The 18,653-nt window shown below is 55.0% G+C and overlaps 6 protein-coding genes across 6 annotated transcripts; 2 read left to right on the top strand and 4 right to left on the bottom strand.

Moving 5' to 3' along the window:
• Window positions 1–11: 11 nt before the first annotated feature.
• On the bottom strand, window positions 12–1,678 carry PG994_014531 (glycoside hydrolase family 72 protein; the record flags this gene model as incomplete). The annotated part of the gene is given in 6 exon segments (XM_066865940.1): window positions 12–512; window positions 770–928; window positions 948–1,157; window positions 1,228–1,301; window positions 1,364–1,556; window positions 1,616–1,678. 6 exon segments carry the CDS (start codon window positions 1,676–1,678, stop codon window positions 12–14), a joined length of 1,200 nt encoding a protein of 399 aa, XP_066709069.1.
• A 728-nt stretch (window positions 1,679–2,406) lies between these two features.
• On the bottom strand, window positions 2,407–2,955 carry PG994_014530 (uncharacterized protein; the record flags this gene model as incomplete). The annotated part of the gene is made up of 1 exon (XM_066865939.1): window positions 2,407–2,955. The coding sequence occupies one exon, from the start codon at window positions 2,953–2,955 to the stop codon at window positions 2,407–2,409; it is 549 nt and encodes a 182-aa protein (XP_066709068.1).
• An 84-nt stretch (window positions 2,956–3,039) lies between these two features.
• Window positions 3,040–3,594, bottom strand: PG994_014529 (uncharacterized protein; the record flags this gene model as incomplete). Its single annotated transcript, XM_066865938.1, has 1 exon — window positions 3,040–3,594. The coding sequence occupies one exon, from the start codon at window positions 3,592–3,594 to the stop codon at window positions 3,040–3,042; it is 555 nt and encodes a 184-aa protein (XP_066709067.1).
• A 2,701-nt stretch (window positions 3,595–6,295) lies between these two features.
• Window positions 6,296–10,814, top strand: PG994_014528 (ABC1 transport protein; the record flags this gene model as incomplete). The annotated part of the gene is made up of 2 exons (XM_066865937.1): window positions 6,296–9,107; window positions 9,169–10,814. The coding sequence occupies 2 exons, from the start codon at window positions 6,296–6,298 to the stop codon at window positions 10,812–10,814; spliced, it is 4,458 nt and encodes a 1,485-aa protein (XP_066709066.1).
• Window positions 10,815–11,785: 971 nt separating this feature from the next.
• On the top strand, window positions 11,786–16,281 carry PG994_014527 (P-loop containing nucleoside triphosphate hydrolase protein; the record flags this gene model as incomplete). The annotated part of the gene is made up of 4 exons (XM_066865936.1): window positions 11,786–12,694; window positions 12,768–13,189; window positions 13,237–14,646; window positions 14,709–16,281. The coding sequence occupies 4 exons, from the start codon at window positions 11,786–11,788 to the stop codon at window positions 16,279–16,281; spliced, it is 4,314 nt and encodes a 1,437-aa protein (XP_066709065.1).
• Window positions 16,282–17,812: 1,531 nt separating this feature from the next.
• On the bottom strand, window positions 17,813–18,199 carry PG994_014526 (uncharacterized protein; the record flags this gene model as incomplete). The annotated part of the gene is made up of 1 exon (XM_066865935.1): window positions 17,813–18,199. The coding sequence occupies one exon, from the start codon at window positions 18,197–18,199 to the stop codon at window positions 17,813–17,815; it is 387 nt and encodes a 128-aa protein (XP_066709064.1).
• Between the last annotated feature and the right edge of the window lie 454 nt (window positions 18,200–18,653).

Below are 18,653 nucleotides of genomic sequence, written 5' to 3'. Positions count from 1 at the left end.
TAGAGCTTCAATCACAGCAGATCCGGCTCGTCTGCAACAAGGCTCCTCTCAACCTCATCTGCCACATCAATCCACTGCTGATCCTCAATCTGCGTCCGAACCTCGTCCCAATCCAGAGGACAATCCGGCAAGCCCATCGGAGCCCTCCAGTCATAGCTCTGCGCCGGCAGCTCCGGCCTGTGAGCCTCTACAAGCTCGCTGCTGCCGGGCGAAGCCCCCCACTCGGGCAGGGTGACCGGCTCGTCGCTCTGGCTGCTGGACTCCGCGAGACGCGCCTTGAGGTTGTCGAACGCCCGCAACTTCTCGAGCGTGCCGTCGGGGCGCACGACGACGAGCCCGTACCGGTTGGGCCCCTCGAAGAACTCGTACGCGCACGCGCCCGAGAAGATTCGCGTCATCGCGGGCGAGTAGATGGCCGTCGTCTCGAAGAACTGGCGGGGCGCGCTCTCGCCGCTGGTCGTGCCGTACTCGGAGAAGAAGAGGGGCACGTGGGCGTTCTCGAACGATTGGACCTAAATCACATCGTGATAAGTGGACAAGTTCGTTAACTAGTTTGGCGATGGCTTACTTGAGGATGAGGAGGAGGAAGGAAGGAAAGAAAGGGGGCGACTTACCAATCGGTTCCAGCCAGACACCTGCATGCTTGACCTGCCGACCCAAGACCACTCATTCCACTATGCCGCCGCCAATTCCCAATCAGCGATCCAACTACCTGTTAAAGAAGAGAAAAGAACCAAGCAAAAGTGAAGTAAGATGAAGCTTGACGTACCGAGAAGAAGTCGACAGCCTCCGCCGGGTCCCCACCGGTAAAATACCGAAACTCGTCGTAAAAGATGCTGCTCACGCCATTCGAGCTGACCCCGACCGGCAAGACGCGGTATCGGTGTTGTTGGTCATGGTCGTTAGCGGCGTCGGCCGCGACGGCGGCCTGTTTGAGGGCCATGTACCGCTTCACGTCGCGGACGAGGGCGTGGAGCACCCCCCGCGCCGGCCGTGTGCCCGGCGTGCAGCAGCACCTCGTTGGCGACGACGACGCCCAGGGTGTTGGGGTAGGCGGCCATGCGGTCGGCGGTGGCGAAGTAGTGCTGCACCAGGGCGGGCGTGTAGGAGTCGAAGGGGGCGGCGCGGTTCACGCTGCGTTGGGGGGTGGACAGGCCCTTTGAATGATGAATGAAAGTTAGATGGCTGGCTGGCCGGTGAGATCAATGTGCCGAAGATCAAACTGACTGCTATCACGTAGATGCCGGCCTTGGCGAGCATGTCCATGGCCACATCATGGCTCTTGGTGTTGTCGATGCAGTCTGAGTGGATCTCTTAGCGAATGTGTGTGAACGTGGACATTAATCAGCAAGCCGCGACGTACAGACGAGCAAGGTATTGATACCGAGCTCCTGTAGCAAGGGGATGCTGCAGCTGAGCACCTCAAGCTGGTCATCGGCAATAGGGTCCGATGGCGGGGAAGACCTAGGAGTCTTGCTGTCGCCCTCTTCATAACCGCGAGCCGTTGTTGCTGCTTTGATGTAGTTGTTCTGGTAGACTGCCCCTTTGATGATGAACTGTATTTCGCCGATAGTCAGTTTACTGGTGGTTCGCCATACGATTAGGAGTGACTGACCCGTTCCTCATTACGCCAGAGGTAGCGGCCTAGAACAGTAATGGGCGTAATCTGATCGCGCATCTTCGGAAGGCGAGTTATTGATTTTATAAATCAAGTGCTTTGGTTCATGGGATAGATTAATTGCAATTGACGTGGTGATGCCGTCGGTGAGCTTCGTTGCCTAAACGAGACCAAGCTAGTGGTCGGAGCTTTGGAGGTGGCGTGGCGACGTCATACTTAGGGGACTTTACTTGGTGCATGTTAGGACCAATCAGTGCTTCGACACACCGATCGCAACTTGACAGATGAATGAATGTCAGTAACTCTGAGGTTCGTTTTCAACAATGGTAACTACTACAGTATTGCTATATGGGTTTAAAATCACCAGTACCAGGGACTACATGCGGGTTGCTGAACAAGTAGTGCGTTGGTCAGACCAGCAAAATCCCCCAACGATAGTGCAATTGTTGCATGGGAAGGATCCGTATTGGTGCTGATCGCTCACTTATATACTTATCAACCAAACCAAACAGTTGCGCAAGACGTCGACGTGAACTGCTTTGGCAATACCATGGCTTCTACATGTTGGGATAGCGATTTAGTGACTTCACAACGGAATACAAACACCACACCCGCAGTACGTCTGCAAGATTGGTGAGTTCAGTTAAAAGCGATCTTGTGGACCATCCGAGCTATGCTATACCTGATGATACTTAACTTGAGTTTGATGTAGGGAGAGGCCGTAAAGATGCGACTTAGGGTGCAGGATGATTACGTTGAGGAAAAATGTGCCGGAGTGCCACCACTCATCAATCATGACGGTCGCCTCCCCAGGGTACCCGTTTCTCTTCAAGTGGCGCCTGTGAAGCCCGTCGCATATCGGCTTGTTTGAGAGTAACTTGCCGTCTCGCCAGCACGGCCTCGCGTATGGCGGGGCCCCATTGGTTGCACAAGGTTTCCTCGCTCACCGTAACGTACTCACGCTGGCGACCGTTCGCCGCCACGCGAGAGAAGGGCCATTTGGCCGTGACCGCCCCAAAGTAATGCGTGGCAAGTTTGAGGGACGGCCAGGAGAAGATCCAGAGGAACGAGATGCCAAAGAGAAACTTAACCCAGCCTTTCATGCGCCAGCGGTTGGCGCGCGCGTTGTTGTAGACGTCGCGTCTGTCGTCTTCGGGATACAGGTCGACGCTGAGGTTGCCCTCGTAGTATACGTCGCGCATTAAGGACTCCATCTTCCGACGGACCAAATCCAGTTTGAAGCCCGTCATCTCACGCCGGAATTTGAAACGCTTGAGGTGACTTGGGTCGGCGCAGAAGCGTTGGCACCAATCCGTCAGAGTCGAGGGTTTGTTCATGTTGCCCTTTAGGTATATCTCCTTTTTCTTCTTTCCTTTGTTCGTGTGCACCTTTTCGGCACGGACGGAAAACAGCAGCTGTACCTAGGAACTGCGATTCTGGTCCTGCGAGTACAAGTAAGGAGACATGTCGATTTTGACACAGAAGTCTGTGACTTTTTCGGTATTCGTCTGTTGTCTCGTCTGGTACTGGCCGTTCACGTACCCTGAAGCCCAAATCGTATAAGTCCTTGTATGTGATCCCCTGATCTCAAGGCGCTCCACAGGAGGTGTAGCAGCAAAGTATCGAATGTGCCGTTCCAATGTGGCCGGGTCCTCGAGGCGCTCGTCCACGTAGCAGGGAACACCGTTCCTTCTACATATTGGCTGACACCATGATGGAGCAGCGCCAGGAGCAGCGCCAGAGGCAGCGCCAGAAGCAGTGCCAGAAGAGACAGGGGCAGAAGCAGGACGCAAGGACGGACTAGCGCTTTCGAACGACGAAGATTCGCTTTCGCTATCGCTATTACTATCTCTATCGCTGTGGATAGAAGATAGATCATTGGGGGAGTCTGCGCGGAGTCCGGGGTCGTCGTTGTTGTCGCGATGGTGGGAGCCTGGTTGGCCAGGGTCTGTGCCAGTGGGGGGTTCCTGGGCCATTCTCGGTTCGAACAAGCGAAGCTCAGGGTGGATAGATAGCGATGTGTAACCTTATGGGATGGTCGGAGCCGGAAGAATATCAATCAGCACAAGCCGTGCAAGGATACGATAAATGAATGCCAGTATGTTTGGGGGATATTTTGGGTGAACATGATCGGAGTGGAGGTGGGGTGTTGATTTTGCATCTCATCTCACTCAGCCTTACTATTCTGAGTAACACAGACAGCGAGCGACCGGGCAACTGCAACGTGCAGCAACTTGCAACTGGACCTTCCTACAGAGGATGCGTCCACTGGCTGTGCCTGCATCCTGCATGCGCTTTGTCCCAGGTGTCAATCACGATGCCACGGCGATTCAGATGGCCGAGGGCAGAAGGAAACCATCAAATCGCAACTGCATCAATTGATGATTCACTTCATGTAGGTTGGGTTAAGGTACTGCACTCATGAAGTAACCTAGGTTGCTAGGGGTGCCTAGGGGTGCCTCAACGTCGCATGCACCCTGGCTCGGCTACCGGTCAGCCGGAACGCCATCCTCGTCATCACAACGTTATTTCCTCTGATCTCCCGTGTAAGCGATTCTTGATGGATGCTGGTTCGGTACTTGGGGACCCCTGCATGTCGCATTGAGTGATTGCCTGGTCTATCAGTTCCAAACACCAGAGGCAGTTCATCATCAACACTTCTAGCTTATACGGTCGTCATGGCTACTATTATATCAGCATAGCATGCACGCAGTGGGGTAGTGAATTAATTGTCTGTCTGGTTCTGTCTGGTTCTGATTATTTTAGAATATTTAAATGAATTCGTAAGGAAGAGAGGAATGTAGGAGCAGAAGAACGAAAAACTGCCAACGGAAGTAACAACGCTGGAACCCCGTCTCCTTCTGAGACTCCTGCTGGGAGCGAGCTGTCCCTCCATTCTCTTCCTCCATCCCACTCCTACTCTACGATTTAATGAAGGTTGAATCTGAGTCCCCAACGTAAAAGTAGTGCCTGATTTCTAGTGTCCAGCATTGGAAGGCTCCAACTTTAGGTAATGTTCGGCCGCAATGACAGACTTGACGGGTTGACGGGCTGACGGGTTCTTGATTGCCCCGACGGCCGACGCTTTTCAATCTTGCTGCTTTGTAAGAGCGGGTTCTTCAGCGGACACTTTATCTCGTTCTCGCCCCTTGTCCTGTCACGCCAGTGGGGCCAGCTCGGTATGACTTGACTCCTGCGAATTCTTCCTATTTCCCATTCGGTTAGCCCTTCGAGTTGAAAGAGAGCCTGGAAGCCTTGCGCTGACACGCCCGCCAAGTCGCACGCTGAGAGATACCCGCCTAGAAAAACCTTCAACCTTCTGCATCCCGTTTCCCACGCAGCCACGTGCAGTGTAATTCTGACTGATCGGCCGTACCGAATTCTTGGGATGATGCCACATTTCCCTCGTCTCTCTACATAGGTATGAACAGTGATTTCTTTTTCAACCCATCTACGCCCATTCAAGCTCTGCTCTCAGTCCAAAGTGAAAAATGCCATTAGGTGCTTGCTCCAATGAAGTCATAGCCCCCAATCTAAATGTGTTTTCTTCAATACGGCCGCGGCGCAAACCAACACCTACGGACTTAAGGTGCATGTAGCGGCCGACAGCAGGTCGGCTCCGGATTCCGTATGCGTATCCAGGAGGCTTACTGCCATTCCTTGGGCATTGCGCGGTCGGTGAGTCGCACAGCAGGCTGATTCATACTGACTGCGCGTGTTTCAAAGCTCGGCCGAACTACCAACCAAGTGGGAGAGAAATAAATAGAAATCGATTTTTTTTTTTTCGCACGGACGGACAGTTTCTAGAACCCGACGAGCGCATAACCATGCGTTTTAGCGCTGATTTGCTCACTTGCGAACGCCTGTTCCCATCCCGATCACAATGAATCATTAGTGCTCGGCCACATATTGCGCAACTTTTGCCAGGCCGCTAGCAGTGTTCGCACAGCACGCGGCGTGGGTGATACACGCAACCACTTCAAGTTAAGTCTCCGGGCCAGTTCCCGGACTTGCGCCTAGACGCCAGATTAGGTGGGACCGCTAGAAGGTCTAGCTGCACGATAGAGCCGGACTTGGGCAGTTGTCTCAGTAGCAGTCCTAAAGCCGGCACTACACTGTGAATTATGGGCTCTTGGCAGGCGTACCGGTCTCTGTTTATGTAGCAGTAAACCAACACGGGCTCCTCGGTCTTCCGTCAGGCCTGGTCAGATAAGATCTTGTGGAACACACCACGGAGACTTGTTGTGTAAACGAGTCCGACGCAACATCCACATGGCATTTGGCATGGTCAACACCCGCTGCCCGTCATGTACAGCTTGGATAATAAAAAGTCAATCTGCCCCCCCCCCCGGGAAAAATCAGATGCTAGCCTGGAAAGAAGTCCCTTTAACTTTGCATCCATTTAATCATATACCCCGTCGGTGACACATAGACAAAGGGTCCCTACGCCAGATATACTTCACCTTATCTGATCCTCCTTTGTCATAGAGTTCGGTACAGATTCCTGCCATCAACTGTCAAATTCCTTTTTTGAACGCTCCCCTGCTCAGAAGGGAATAATACCCTCCATATCCACAGAATCTCCATCGAGTTACTTCCGGCAGTCATCCCAACTAACGACGTAGAAAGTCGCCACCAACCCGAAAACCACAGGCATCGCGCCTGGTCGTCGTCACGATGCCCGAAAACGGGAGTCAACACGAGCTTCGTCCGATCCAGGCCGGCCCAACCGGACAAGACAACACCTGGTATTCCAGCACCACAGACTTCGGCGCCGACAGCGACCATGTCTCCAACGTTTCCAATGGATCGACACCCCAGCTCAGCCACCTGGTCGACGAGAGCGAACGGCGCGAGCTGGGCCGCGTGGCCAGTCGTATGTCGCGCGCCTCAACGAGGGGCGGCGGCAACCTCCACCACCTGCAGGGGTTCAACACCATGGCCGACAGCGACCCGGCCCTGAACCCGGAGATGAGCGAGTTCGACGTCGGCAAGTGGCTTAAGATCGTCGCGCGCAAGTTCGAGGTCGCGGGGTTCGGCCCCAAGCACACGGGCGTGCGCTTCCAGCACCTCGACGTGCTGGGGTCGGGCGAGGCCGTCCAGGTCCAGGGCACCGTGTCGGACATCCTCGTGGGCCCCTTCCGCGAGGCCAAGAAGCTCACCATGGGCCGCGGCGGCTCGTCACAGAAGAAGATCCTGCGCGACTTCAACGGCCTGCTCGAGAACCACGAGCTCCTCGTTGTGCTCGGCCGGCCAGGGTCCGGATGCAGCACTCTGCTCAAGACCCTCTGCGGCGAGCTGCACGGCCTCAAGCTGGGCGAGAAGAGCCACATTGACTATTCGGGCGTCTCGCAGACCCAGATGCTCAAGGAGTTCAGGGGCGAGCTCCAGTACAACCAAGAGGTCGACAAGCACTTCCCGCATTTGACGGTGGGGCAGACGCTCCGCTTCGCCGCGGCGTCGCGAGCCCCCGCCAACATATCGGAGATCACGGGCTTGTCGCGAGAGGACTCTATCAAGTTCATCGCGCAAGTGGTCATGGCCATGTGCGGCCTGAGCCACACCGTCAACACAAGGGTCGGAAACGACTTCATCCGGGGTGTGTCCGGTGGAGAGCGGAAGCGTGTAAGCATAGCCGAGATGATGGTCGCATCATCCTCACTTGGCGCCTGGGACAACAGTACCCGCGGATTGGACTCCGCCACCGCTCTGAAGTTCGTCCAGGCCCTGCGGCTGAGCTCCGACCTGATGGGCGCGGCCAACGTCGTCGCCATCTACCAGGCCAGTCAGTCCATCTACGAGCTCTTCGACAAGGCGACGGTGCTGTACGAGGGCTACCAGATCTACTTCGGCCCCGCCAAGAAGGCCAAGGCCTTCTTCGAGAGGCAGGGGTGGTGGTGCGACCCGCGCCAGACGACGGGCGACTTCCTCACCTCGGTCACCAACCCGTCCGAGCGCAAGCCCCGGGAGGGTATGGAGAACAGGGTGCCGCGCACACCGGCCGAGTTCGAGAAGTACTGGCTCGAGTCCGACGAGTTCAAGGAGCTGGAGACGGACATTGCCCGCCACGAGCTGCGAAGCCGGCACGGCCCGGGCGGCAACCTCACCGTGCGACTCCTCCGAGAGGAGAAGCACCAGAGCCAGGCCAAATACGTCCGCAAGGCCTCGCCCTACTTGGTCAGCATGATGACCCAGATCCGCTTGACGACCATCCGTGCCTACCAGCGGATGTGGAACGATATGACAGCCACGGCTTCAGGTCCTATCATGAACATGGTCATCGCCCTCATCATCGGTTCCATCTACTACGGCTCCCCCAACAACAGCGACAACCTCAGCGCCAAGGGCGCCGTCATCTTCACCGGTATTTTGCTCAGTGCTCTCAGCTCCATCAACGAGATCAATACGCTGTACTCGCAGCGGCCCATCGTCGAGAAGCACGCGTCCTACACCTTCTACCACCCCTTCGCCGAGGCCATCTCGGGCATCTTCGCCGACATTCCGCTGAAGCTCGTCACCATCACCCTCTTCGACATCGTGCTGTACTTCTTCTCGGGGCTGCGCTACGAGGCGGGGCCCTTCTTCATTTTCTTACTGTTCACCTTCTTCTCGTCCCTCGCCATGAGCACCGTCTTCCGCAGCATGGCCGCCGTCACCAAGACCGTGTCACAGGCCATGAGTCTGGCGGGTGTGCTTGTGCTGGCGCTCGTCATCTACACAGGCTACGTCATCGCCGTGCCGCAGATGCACCCCTGGTTCAGCTGGATCCGCTACATCAACCCCATTTTCTACGGCTTCGAGGCCCTGATCGCCAACGAGTTCCACGGCCGCCGGATCCCGTGCTCCACCGCCATCCCGGCCTACAAGCCGCCCGTCGGCGACTCCTGGATCTGCTCCGTGGTCGGCGCCGTGCCGGGCCAGGACTACGTTAGCGGCGACGCCTACATCGCGACCAACTACAATTACTACTACTCCCACGTCTGGCGCAACTTCGGCATCCTGGTCGTCTTCTGGATCGCATTCCTGGTCATGTACGCCGTCGCCACCGAGATCAACTCGGCGACCGACAGCTCCGCCGAGAGCCTCGTTTTCCAGCGCGGTCACATCCCCTCGTACCTCCTGAAGGGGGATGACGAAGAATCTGGCGATGCCAAGCTGGCGGCCAAGCACGAGGTCTCGAACCAACAGCCTCAAGACGGGTCCGAGACCAAGGAGCTGGAGCCGCAGCGCGACATCTTCACCTGGAAGGACGTCACCTACACCGTTAAGGTCAAGGGTGAGGACCGCCAGCTGTTGGATAACGTCAACGGATGGGTCAAGCCCGGTACACTGACTGCCCTCATGGGTGTCTCCGGAGCCGGTAAGACGACACTCCTCGATGTTCTGGCCAAGCGGACCACCATGGGTGTTATCACTGGCGACATGCTCGTGAACGGCAAGTCATTGGATGCTAGTTTCCAACGAAAGACCGGATACGTCCAGCAACAAGGTAAGCAAGCCCATCCAATTAACTTTGAAAAGGAAAGAAATAACTAACGCCACGTCAACAGATCTCCATCTGGAAACCGCCACCGTACGAGAGAGTTTGCGGTTCAGCGCCACGCTGCGTCAGCCCCAGAGCGTGAGCCAGGAAGAGAAGTTCGCGTATGTTGAAAGTGTTATCGACATGCTGAACATGCGCGACTTCGCCAACGCCGTCGTCGGTGTCCCCGGCGACGGTCTGAACGTGGAGCAGCGCAAGCTGCTGACCATTGGTGTGGAGCTAGCGGCAAAGCCCAAGCTGCTGCTGTTCCTCGACGAGCCCATGTCCGGTCTCGACTCCCAGAGCGCCTGGGCCATTTGCGCCTTCCTGCGCAAACTGGCCGACGCGGGGCAGGCCGTGCTCTGCACTATCCACCAGCCGAGCGCGGTGCTGTTCCAGGAGTTCGACCGGCTGCTCTTCCTGGCCAAGGGCGGCAAGACGGTCTACTTCGGCGACATCGGCGCCAACTCGCGCACGCTGCTGGACTACTTCGAGGGCAACGGCGCGCGCACGTGCGAGGACGACGAGAACCCGGCCGAATACATGCTCGACGTGGTCAACAACATGGGCGCCGACTGGCACGCGACGTGGAAGCAGTCCCCGGAAGCGGCGCGCGTGATCCGGCACCTGGCCGAGATCCACGCCGAGACGGCGCTGTGGCAGGCCTCGGACGCCGACGCCGCGGACGTGCACCTGTACAGCGAGTTCGCGGCGCCGCTGGCGACCCAAGTCAAAACGGTCACGGTGCGCGTGTTCCAGCAGTACTGGCGCACGCCGTCGCACATCTTCGCCAAGTGCGCGCTCAGCGTCGCGGCGGGCCTGTTCATCGGGTTTTCGTTCTGGCGGCCGCCCAACACGCTGGCGGGCATGTCGGTCGTCCTGTTCGGGGTCTTCATGATCACGACCATCTTTCAGACGCTCGTGGGCCAGATCCAGCCCTTCTTCGTGACGCAGCGCTCGCTCTACGAGGTGCGCGAGAAGCCGAGCAAGGCGTACTCGTGGAAGGCTTTCATCGCGGCCAACATTCTCGTCGAGATCCCGTACCAGATCTTCGCGGGCATCTTGCTGTTCGCTTGTGTGTATTACCCCGTCGCGGGTATTCAGAGCTCGGATCGCCAGGTCCTGGTGCTGCTGTACATCATCCAGTTCTTCATCTACGCCGGCACTGTCGCACAGATGACCGTGGCCGCCATGCCGGACACGCAGTCCGCAGGCGCCATCGTCACCCTTTTGGTCATGATGTCGCTCATGTTCTGCGGTGTCCTGCAGTCGCCCGCCAACCTCGAAGCCAGCGGCTTCTGGATCTTCATGTACCGCCTCTCGCCCTTCACGTACTGGGTGGGCGGCATCGTGGCCACGGAGCTGCACGGCCGCGCCATCGAGTGCGCGCCCTCGGAGATGTCCGTCTTCAGCCCGCCGTCGGGCCAGGACTGCCAAACTTACCTGCGGGACTACCTGGCCGTCGCGCCGGGCAAGCTGCAGAACCCGGACGCGACGGTGGACTGCCAGTACTGCTCGCTCACGGTCGCGGACCAGTTCATGGCCGGCGTGGGCATCTCGTGGGACGACCGCTGGCGCAACTTCGGCATCGTGTGGGCGTACGTCTTCTTCAACATCTTCGTGACGGTGTTGGTGTACTACGTGTTCCGCGTGGCCAAGTGGAAGAGGAAGTAGAGACCGTACGGAAAAACACCTTCGTTTAACACAAACAGTTTTCCTTCTCTGTTGCCTGCCTGCGTGCAGATTATACACACTTTATGTAATTGATATCCCTTGTAAAAGTAACGATGTTACGCACTACCGGTTGGGTTTGGTTTTGGTTGGAGGTTGGGTTGGGGGGTTCATGGTCAATTAAATTTTAGACAGCGGGCGACCAGGATAGATTAGACCTGCTAGAGACCTCGATCGGCAAAGAGAGAGCAAGCGTTGATTTGATATTTAGAATATTTTTAATTCATTCGTTTATTCATTCCATGATATGCCATATAAATCATTGTGATACCTATGCGACCGTCGAAATTGCCGATTTTATCCCTCGACTGACCTTTCCATTCCATCGTCGAATATGTATGTACATCCTGAAGTCTCCTCCGTCCAGGGGGGATAGCTGCAGGTGGGTTTTAGTGATGGGCTTGGGGGCTTCAGGCGGTGGTAATGAGCTTAGCACCCCGCGAAACCCTTGGATACCGTACTTGCCTACTAGAAAAATCTTGGGATCTTCGACAGCATTGAGTGCAACGAACTCTGGATTACATAGAGATAACAACAAAGTTGATGCTGCTCATCTTCTTCTTCTTCATCAACCGGATATAGCGGGCAGAAAAGAAACATCAATGCTTCAAAAAACACCCAACTCAAAGACTTCAAATCAAGGGCAGGCAATTTGAGCAGCGAATCGGGATAGCTTCGGCTAATCCACTAGGTACCCGTCCCACCTTAGTCGGGTGCAGGAAAAAAGTTCACCCTCCATTAATTCGTTCACTCATCAGCCTCACATAACAACCTTTTCATTGAACCCATACGAATCACAACCATTCATACCCGTCATATCATCTCCTTGATCTCACCCGCCACTGCTTGTGGGCCCATCGTCGTTCAATGCACCGCTAATTTCGTTCCGACTGCTTGTCTACGACGTGTTGGTTATGTACCGATGTCTTCGGCCGTCGCTAGCGGCGGAAGTTGGCCATGGCGGTCGTGACCTGCGCATGTCCGCGTGGGCCTGCCAGGGCTTCTTCCACAGCCGCCGCCGCCTAGCCTTTTCATCCTTTTCAGGCTGCCCGCCGCTCCGGCTCTTCTCCACCACAGGCCAGGCGGCAAAGGCAATGCAGGCGGCAGAAGCACGGCAGACGGCAAAAGTGTGGCAGACGTCAAAGGTGCGACAGACGTCAAAAGCACCACAGATGTCAAAAGCAGAACAGTGGGCAGCAGAACGACATGCGGCAAAAGCACGAAAGATGTCAAAAGCACCACAGACGTCAAAAGCACCGCAGACGTCAAAAGCACCGCAGGTCTCTGACGGTCGACTGCTCCGAGAGAGCAATGCCGCACTTGATGCTTCCTCTCCGGGACCTGGAGAGTCGGAAGAGACTGGGACTCCACAGCATGGTATCAGCAAACCATACCCCAGCCTTTATCCTTTGTTCCCTCCAAACATATGGGCCAACGGGTACCAAACGGTTCACAAGGCCCTTGATCGAACATGCACATTCCTGGAACTACGTTTGATAACAAATATCCAGGATGGCATTGAAAAAGACCGACATGGAAACACCCAGAGACGATGTACGCTCCGTGTCCATATCGGTGGCTTAACACCCACAGAAACCACTGCCCGGGCTTCAACAAAGGGCAAAGCCAATCGCCTAGCCAAGGCGAATCTACTGGCCAGCCTCCATGCCTCGGGAGTCTTGTCACAGCTCCACAAGCTCTTGGAGGAGCTCCATATTCCTCTCATCACGCATCCGACCAAGCAAACGACCTCGAGTTTTGTCGAGGCTCAATCTGACATTTACAACCTCTGCGCCCGTCTTGGACTTTTCCCCCAATTCTCTGTTCGCAAAGGGGCGCGATCTCTTACACAGATCGATGGTCTCCGTTGTACAAGTTACTCTTGCCGTGCCAGAGCTTGAAATCAAGGTCTCCAGTGCATCCAGGGATGCGGTGACGGCGGGTATTGCCGCATGTCTCAGTGCGAAGGCAAAGGTTGCGCACATGATGCAGTCGGGCACCTCGGCGGCCCATATTCAGGACCAGTCCATGGCACTGACAGTCGAGACGGCCTCCGACTTCCTTGACTTCTACCGCCAAGACATGCATCCCCGCCGTGTTAGCATCAAATCGAGTAGCGAGGCAAATCTTCAAGGCGTCAGTCGCTTTCTTCAAACGACAGTCCGGGTGGACGACGGTGTGCTCGAGGCAACCGCTGTCGCGTTATCAAAAGAGGCGTCTGAGAAGTTCGCGCAGTTGGTGTTGGCCGTTCAGCTCGTCAAGGAGAACCCTGGCCTGCTATCCAGATTCCACCAAGCTGTTGAGGAGGGGGCGGGAAGGTGCGCAGGCGAATATTACAACCAGTTCCTCTCGAGCTACGATCCAGCGCAGTTGGTATAATGGAGAGAGTCACCAATGCGGCTGGAATAAGGTCAGGCAGCGGCCGAGCCATGTCGGCCTCGACAGAGATTGATGATCGCTCATTCGATCGTTGTCCCATGCTTAGCGGGCCGTTGCAGACGGCCTTGAACAAGCAATTACAGAATCGCCTCCAGAGATTCCAGACTGCCCCTGAGTTTGAACACATGCGTGGACTCTTGGCTTCGTTACCGATGAGCCAATATCGCGAACAGGTACTAAGAATGGTCCAGGGTGCACGAAACCCCTTCTCCATTGTCGTGGGTGCAACGGGCTCGGGAAAGACCACACAGGTGCCCCAAATCATCCTGGATGATGCCATCGAGCGTGGGGCTGGGGCTGACTGCAACATCATATGCACACAACCTCGCCGGATCGCGGCAACGTCGGTGGCCGTACGTGTTGCTGCTGAGAGGGGTGAACGACTGGGCGAAAGTGTGGGTTATCAGGTTCGCTTCGATGCAAAGCGGCCTCGGCCCCACGGCAGTATCACGTTTTGTACTACCGGCCTTCTACTGGCACAAATCAAAGCCGATGCCGATGGTGTTTTGAACTACGCCTCCCATATCGTGATTGACGAGGTTCATGAGCGCGACCTCCCGACCGATTTTCTCATGGCCATGATCAAGAAAGCGATCAAGGCTCGCCAAGTGCGTGGCCTTCCTGTGCCCAAAGTTGTGCTCATGAGTGCTACCCTGGATACCGAGCTGTTCTCTAGCTACTTGTGCTCATCGGACGGCAAAAGGGGTACATTGGTGCCGGCACCCTCCATTTCTGTCCCTGGCCGGACCTTTCCGGTGCAAACTCGGTTTCTGGACGAGATCATGTCAGATCTGAACAAAAGTCACCGGTCTGATATGCGCAATTTGCTCCAAAGAGACCGCAAATTGCAGGACTACCTCGACGAAGAACTTCGCGTGCAAGCGGATACGACAGACTCTACTGCAGCAAATGGCCCAAAACGACAATCTTCATCAGACCATATATTCGACACTACTAGCTCTGGCAAAGACCTCTTGGCAGCAGAGCGGCAGGATGAATTTGTCCCAATCAAAGCTGTAGCAGCAGTCATAGCGCGTATTGCTGAGACGTCTCAAGAAGGCGCTATCCTTGCCTTCCTTCCAGGTCTGAAGGATATCCGGGAAACACGAAGTGCACTCATTGACAACAACATGTTCAACGGTGGCTTCAGTGACACGTCTAAGTACCGCATTCATGTCCTGCACTCGTCGGTGTCTCGCGAGGAACAATCGGCGGTTTTTGATCGTTCACCGCCTGGCTGCCGCAAAATCATCCTATCGACTAATATTGCCGAAACATCAGTGACGGTGCCCGACGTCCAACATGTAGTTGACACGGGTAAGCTACGAGAGAAGCGGTATGACCAACTCACGCGGGTAAGCGGCCTGAAATGCGTCTGGAGAGCAAGTCAAATTCCAGGCAGCGTGCCGGCCGTGCCGGTCGTGTCCAAAACGGGTTTTACTATGCCCTGTTCTCCCGCGAGCGCTACACTCAGATGCCGGCCGCCGGCTTGCCTGAGCTTCTGCGAAGCGACCTGCAGGAGACGTGTCTAGCTATCAAGAAGCATCACTACCACCAGCCCATCGCCGAAGTATTGGCCGAGTTCATCCAACCACCACCTAGAACTGCAGTCAATGCCGCTGTTCACCATCTAAAACGCCTCAAAGCTCTGACGAACAAAGAGCAGCTCACGCCACTGGGCCGCTTGCTGGGCGACCTGCCCGTTCACCCCGCACTAGGCAAGATGATCGTCATGGGCGTCATCTTCCGCTGCTTAGATCCTATGATTGTCCTAGGAGCCGCAACAAGCGAGAGGCAGTTATTCTTCACCCCGCTCGACGGAAGAGCGGCAGCTAGAGCGAGCCACCGATGCTTTGGTGGATATGCGAGCGACCAGATATCGATGCTTCAAGCATATGACGACTTGAGATCTTGCAGGGCCAAAAACGGCGATGGCGCGGCCAGGGATCTAGCCATGACCACCTACCTCCACTGGGATGCCTTCCGTTCCATCCACAAGAACGCCCTGGCGATTCTCGATATTCTCGTCGAGAGTAGACTCGTACCCGCCGGTGACTATGGTCTACCTTCGCATCTTCGGTACGGCCCGGATTCCCTGAACACGAATTCAACAAATAAGGAGCTTATACGCGGCCTCCTCGTCGCCGGTCTCAACCCCAACTTGGCAGTAAACCCCGGTCGCCAGACTCAGTTCACGTCCAAGGAGGGGAAACAGCTTATCATTCAACCGTCGTCGCAGAATGCCGCCATCTTTAAGAGGAAACCTTCGGATCGGCCGCAGGGGCCCACTCTCATCGCCTTCGGCCAGCTCGAAGACGCGGGGGGAGGAAGCGACATCCTCTTTGCCCGCGACTCAACCATGGTGCAACCACTGACGACCGTGCTCTTCGCCGACGACGAGGTCCTGTCCAAACACGGGAACCTTCTCGAGATGGGCGGGTGGTTACCGTTATCTGTCAAGGCCGAGAAAGGAGAAGACACCGGCCCCGTTGTCCGATGGGGCAATGACAGTCAGAGCTTGTATGTCCTGCTTCGGTTCCGACATCTCCTGGATACCATGTTGAACAGCACCTACAACAACCTGTCGAAAGAACGACTGCTTCATCAGAAGGCGGAAGAGACGGCATTAGAGGACCCCTTCTCGTCGGAGCCGCCGTCGTCCTCCTCACGCCGCCGGACCAAAGCGCCTTTCTCGCGCCCGGCTTTCGTGGATGATGAGTTACGGAAGACGATGACCGACGCCGTCGTCAGAGTCCTCAACGAAATGCCGACGCCCATGCCGGAGGTTGTCCCCGCCACTGCTACCACCGTTGTCACTGATAGGAGACGTTCACGTGTTTTTGGGCCCTTCAAAGTAATGCCGACGCCCGTGCCGGGGGAAGTCCCCGCCACTGCTACCACCGTTGTCCCTAATAGGAGAATGCGTCATCAGCATCTTAATACGTCCGCTGCCGCAAGGGCCGCGGGATGATGAATCGAACCTTGGATGTGCGGGCACCACCCCTCTACCGATTCTGCACCTTACTCGACTCTCTCTCTGTGTAATAGTATATGTATTAAGTGCACTCACTGCCTTGACTGTACGTACTGGCGGTTACCCGATTCTCCTAATGATGTGTGTGGATGAATGAGATAAAGAGGAGAGGGGCGAAAAAGATATGATATAGTTACATGCTTGGCGTAGTACTTTTATTAGAAACGCGCATATATACCCATGTATTATATTCCTCTCTAGATTGTACTATTAGGAGGGCGATGGGCATTTCATCCACTGGTTAGAATCTGTATAGAATAAACATAACAGTTTACATGAGGCATTTCTACTAGTTATCCTACATTGAGGGATGGACAATGCTGAGGTCCCAACCTGTTTTTCCTTGAGGTGCTGAGCTGGCGTCCAGGCGAGAGAGTCGTTGCTTCATTCATTCTTTCACCTGGCTGTCGTACCATAAGAATATCTAATTCAACAGGTTATCGTAGGCAGCAAGTCAGGATTGACGCCCCTCCACAAGATCTTCGCCCCCGTAGCCCAAAAGGAATTGTTCGGCTTGGGAGGACAAATCAGGCTAACGTCCCTTCAGAGGCTGGCTGCCGTCATGAGACGCTCTCATCGTATGTGGATGGAGATCAGCTACTGCAGAACTGATAGGAGGGGTATTCTTTGGCATGATTCAGAGTACAATTGCCGTAAGCCCGGAATCCATGTTTGTTACACCGCTTGCTTTTTGGCGGTGTGTAAGTAGCGGGATAGCTGAGGGGATGATGGGATAGCTGACTCTGTATAGCTGGAATCAAGGATGTCAATGTCCACTTTAGCCGGCTCATACACCTTCGCTTGACAGCGTCAATGTAGAATAATCATCTACGAAACCAACTCTCCCCTTTTTCCTACACGAAGAAGCGCTTATGCCGAAAAAGTGTATTCATCCTTGATTCAAGGTACTGCAGAGTCTTTTGCTTGAAAAGATTCATTGATTCAGCAATCCTGTCCGTCGCTAAGCCGGCATTTCTGGTTTAAAACTCGAATAACATATTATAAGCTTGAATCTCACTTGACTAGATGGAGCCAGACGCGCAACTTTCCAAGCGTAGACGGTTTTGAAACCTTAAGGGCATTACCCCTATTCTCGGAAAAATGACGGCGACGGTCGATTGAGTGTGAATAACTGCTACGTAAATAATAAAGCAGAGTCGAATATTCAGATGAAAATCCAAATGAACACTTCATAATTGAAAGCCGGCGGAATGAGCTCTCTGCAAGGACTGATGTTAGTATTGGATATTTATAAAGACTGAAAAGTATCCGAGTGATCAGGTGGTAACGATTAATGACATGTACTTACTTGAGAGGGTCATACGAAGGATAAGTAACGGGTGGAGAGGCCGGCGGAGTCCAGTCTTGGTGGAGGTAAGACATGAAAGAAACTGGACGAAAGGAGAGACATGAAAACTATCCCAAATCCAAATACGTAATGTGCTTTGATATATCCCGAAGAGTGCCACTACTCAAAAACCCCGACCATGATCAATCTGGCTCCGGCATCATCGCTTGCCAGCATGTCCGAAGTCGACATCCGCAACCGGTCAACCACATCCACCAGCAGCGGACCAACGACCTGTGTAAACACCAACTGTATCACCTCCCACGCGGCCTCGTGCTCGGTATCGCAGGGGAGCGATGCTTCCATTTTCTCTACGTGGTCGCTGATTCTCTTCTTCAGGAGATCGAACTGTTCGTCGGTGGGCGTGCGGCTTAGTTGGAGAGTGAAGCGGCCCTGGTTCAAATCGCCACTGAACTTGTTCTGCAGGATCGTGCGAAGATGGTTCTTCATTGCTGTTCGCATGGCGTCTCCGAAGCGGTGGTTGAATTCCTCGATGGCGGTGGACATGTTTGCCGCTGACTCGGATGTGTTATTTCGTCCGGGGCGGTCGTATGTTCGTGAGATGGCCTGAAAGTAGTCGTGTGCAGAGGATATGCAGGTGTATAGAAGAACTAGAAGTGGCTGTTTCCAAGTATGTGAGGTTTTAGTATACCAAATATTGCATTTGCTTCTTGGAGGTAAACAAAAGGGGTATTTAGACACTTACAAGACGTGAAAAGACGAACCACGCCAGCTAGAAGGTTCCTCGAGGCCGTCGGACCCAGAGGGTATCACAACTTGCTGGTCTGGAGATTCCCTCTTGTCCACCGTAGCGAGCTGTATATAAGCCTGACGAATCACCCTCCTAGAAGGAGAGGAAGGATAGACAGACAAGAGCCCCTAGAAGTGCCATAGTCAATTATTAGCTGAATCAGAACCAAACCCTTACTGCCCTTGTCACACTCACTGACCAAGAAGGCTG

Source organism: Apiospora phragmitis (genome assembly GCF_038363925.1).
Source record: "Apiospora phragmitis strain CBS 135458 chromosome Unknown utg000013l:1.0-2965645.0:1.0-2969333.0, whole genome shotgun sequence".
Lineage (NCBI taxonomy): Eukaryota > Fungi > Ascomycota > Sordariomycetes > Amphisphaeriales > Apiosporaceae > Apiospora > Apiospora phragmitis.
This window is presented reverse-complemented; position numbering and strand designations above follow the sequence as displayed.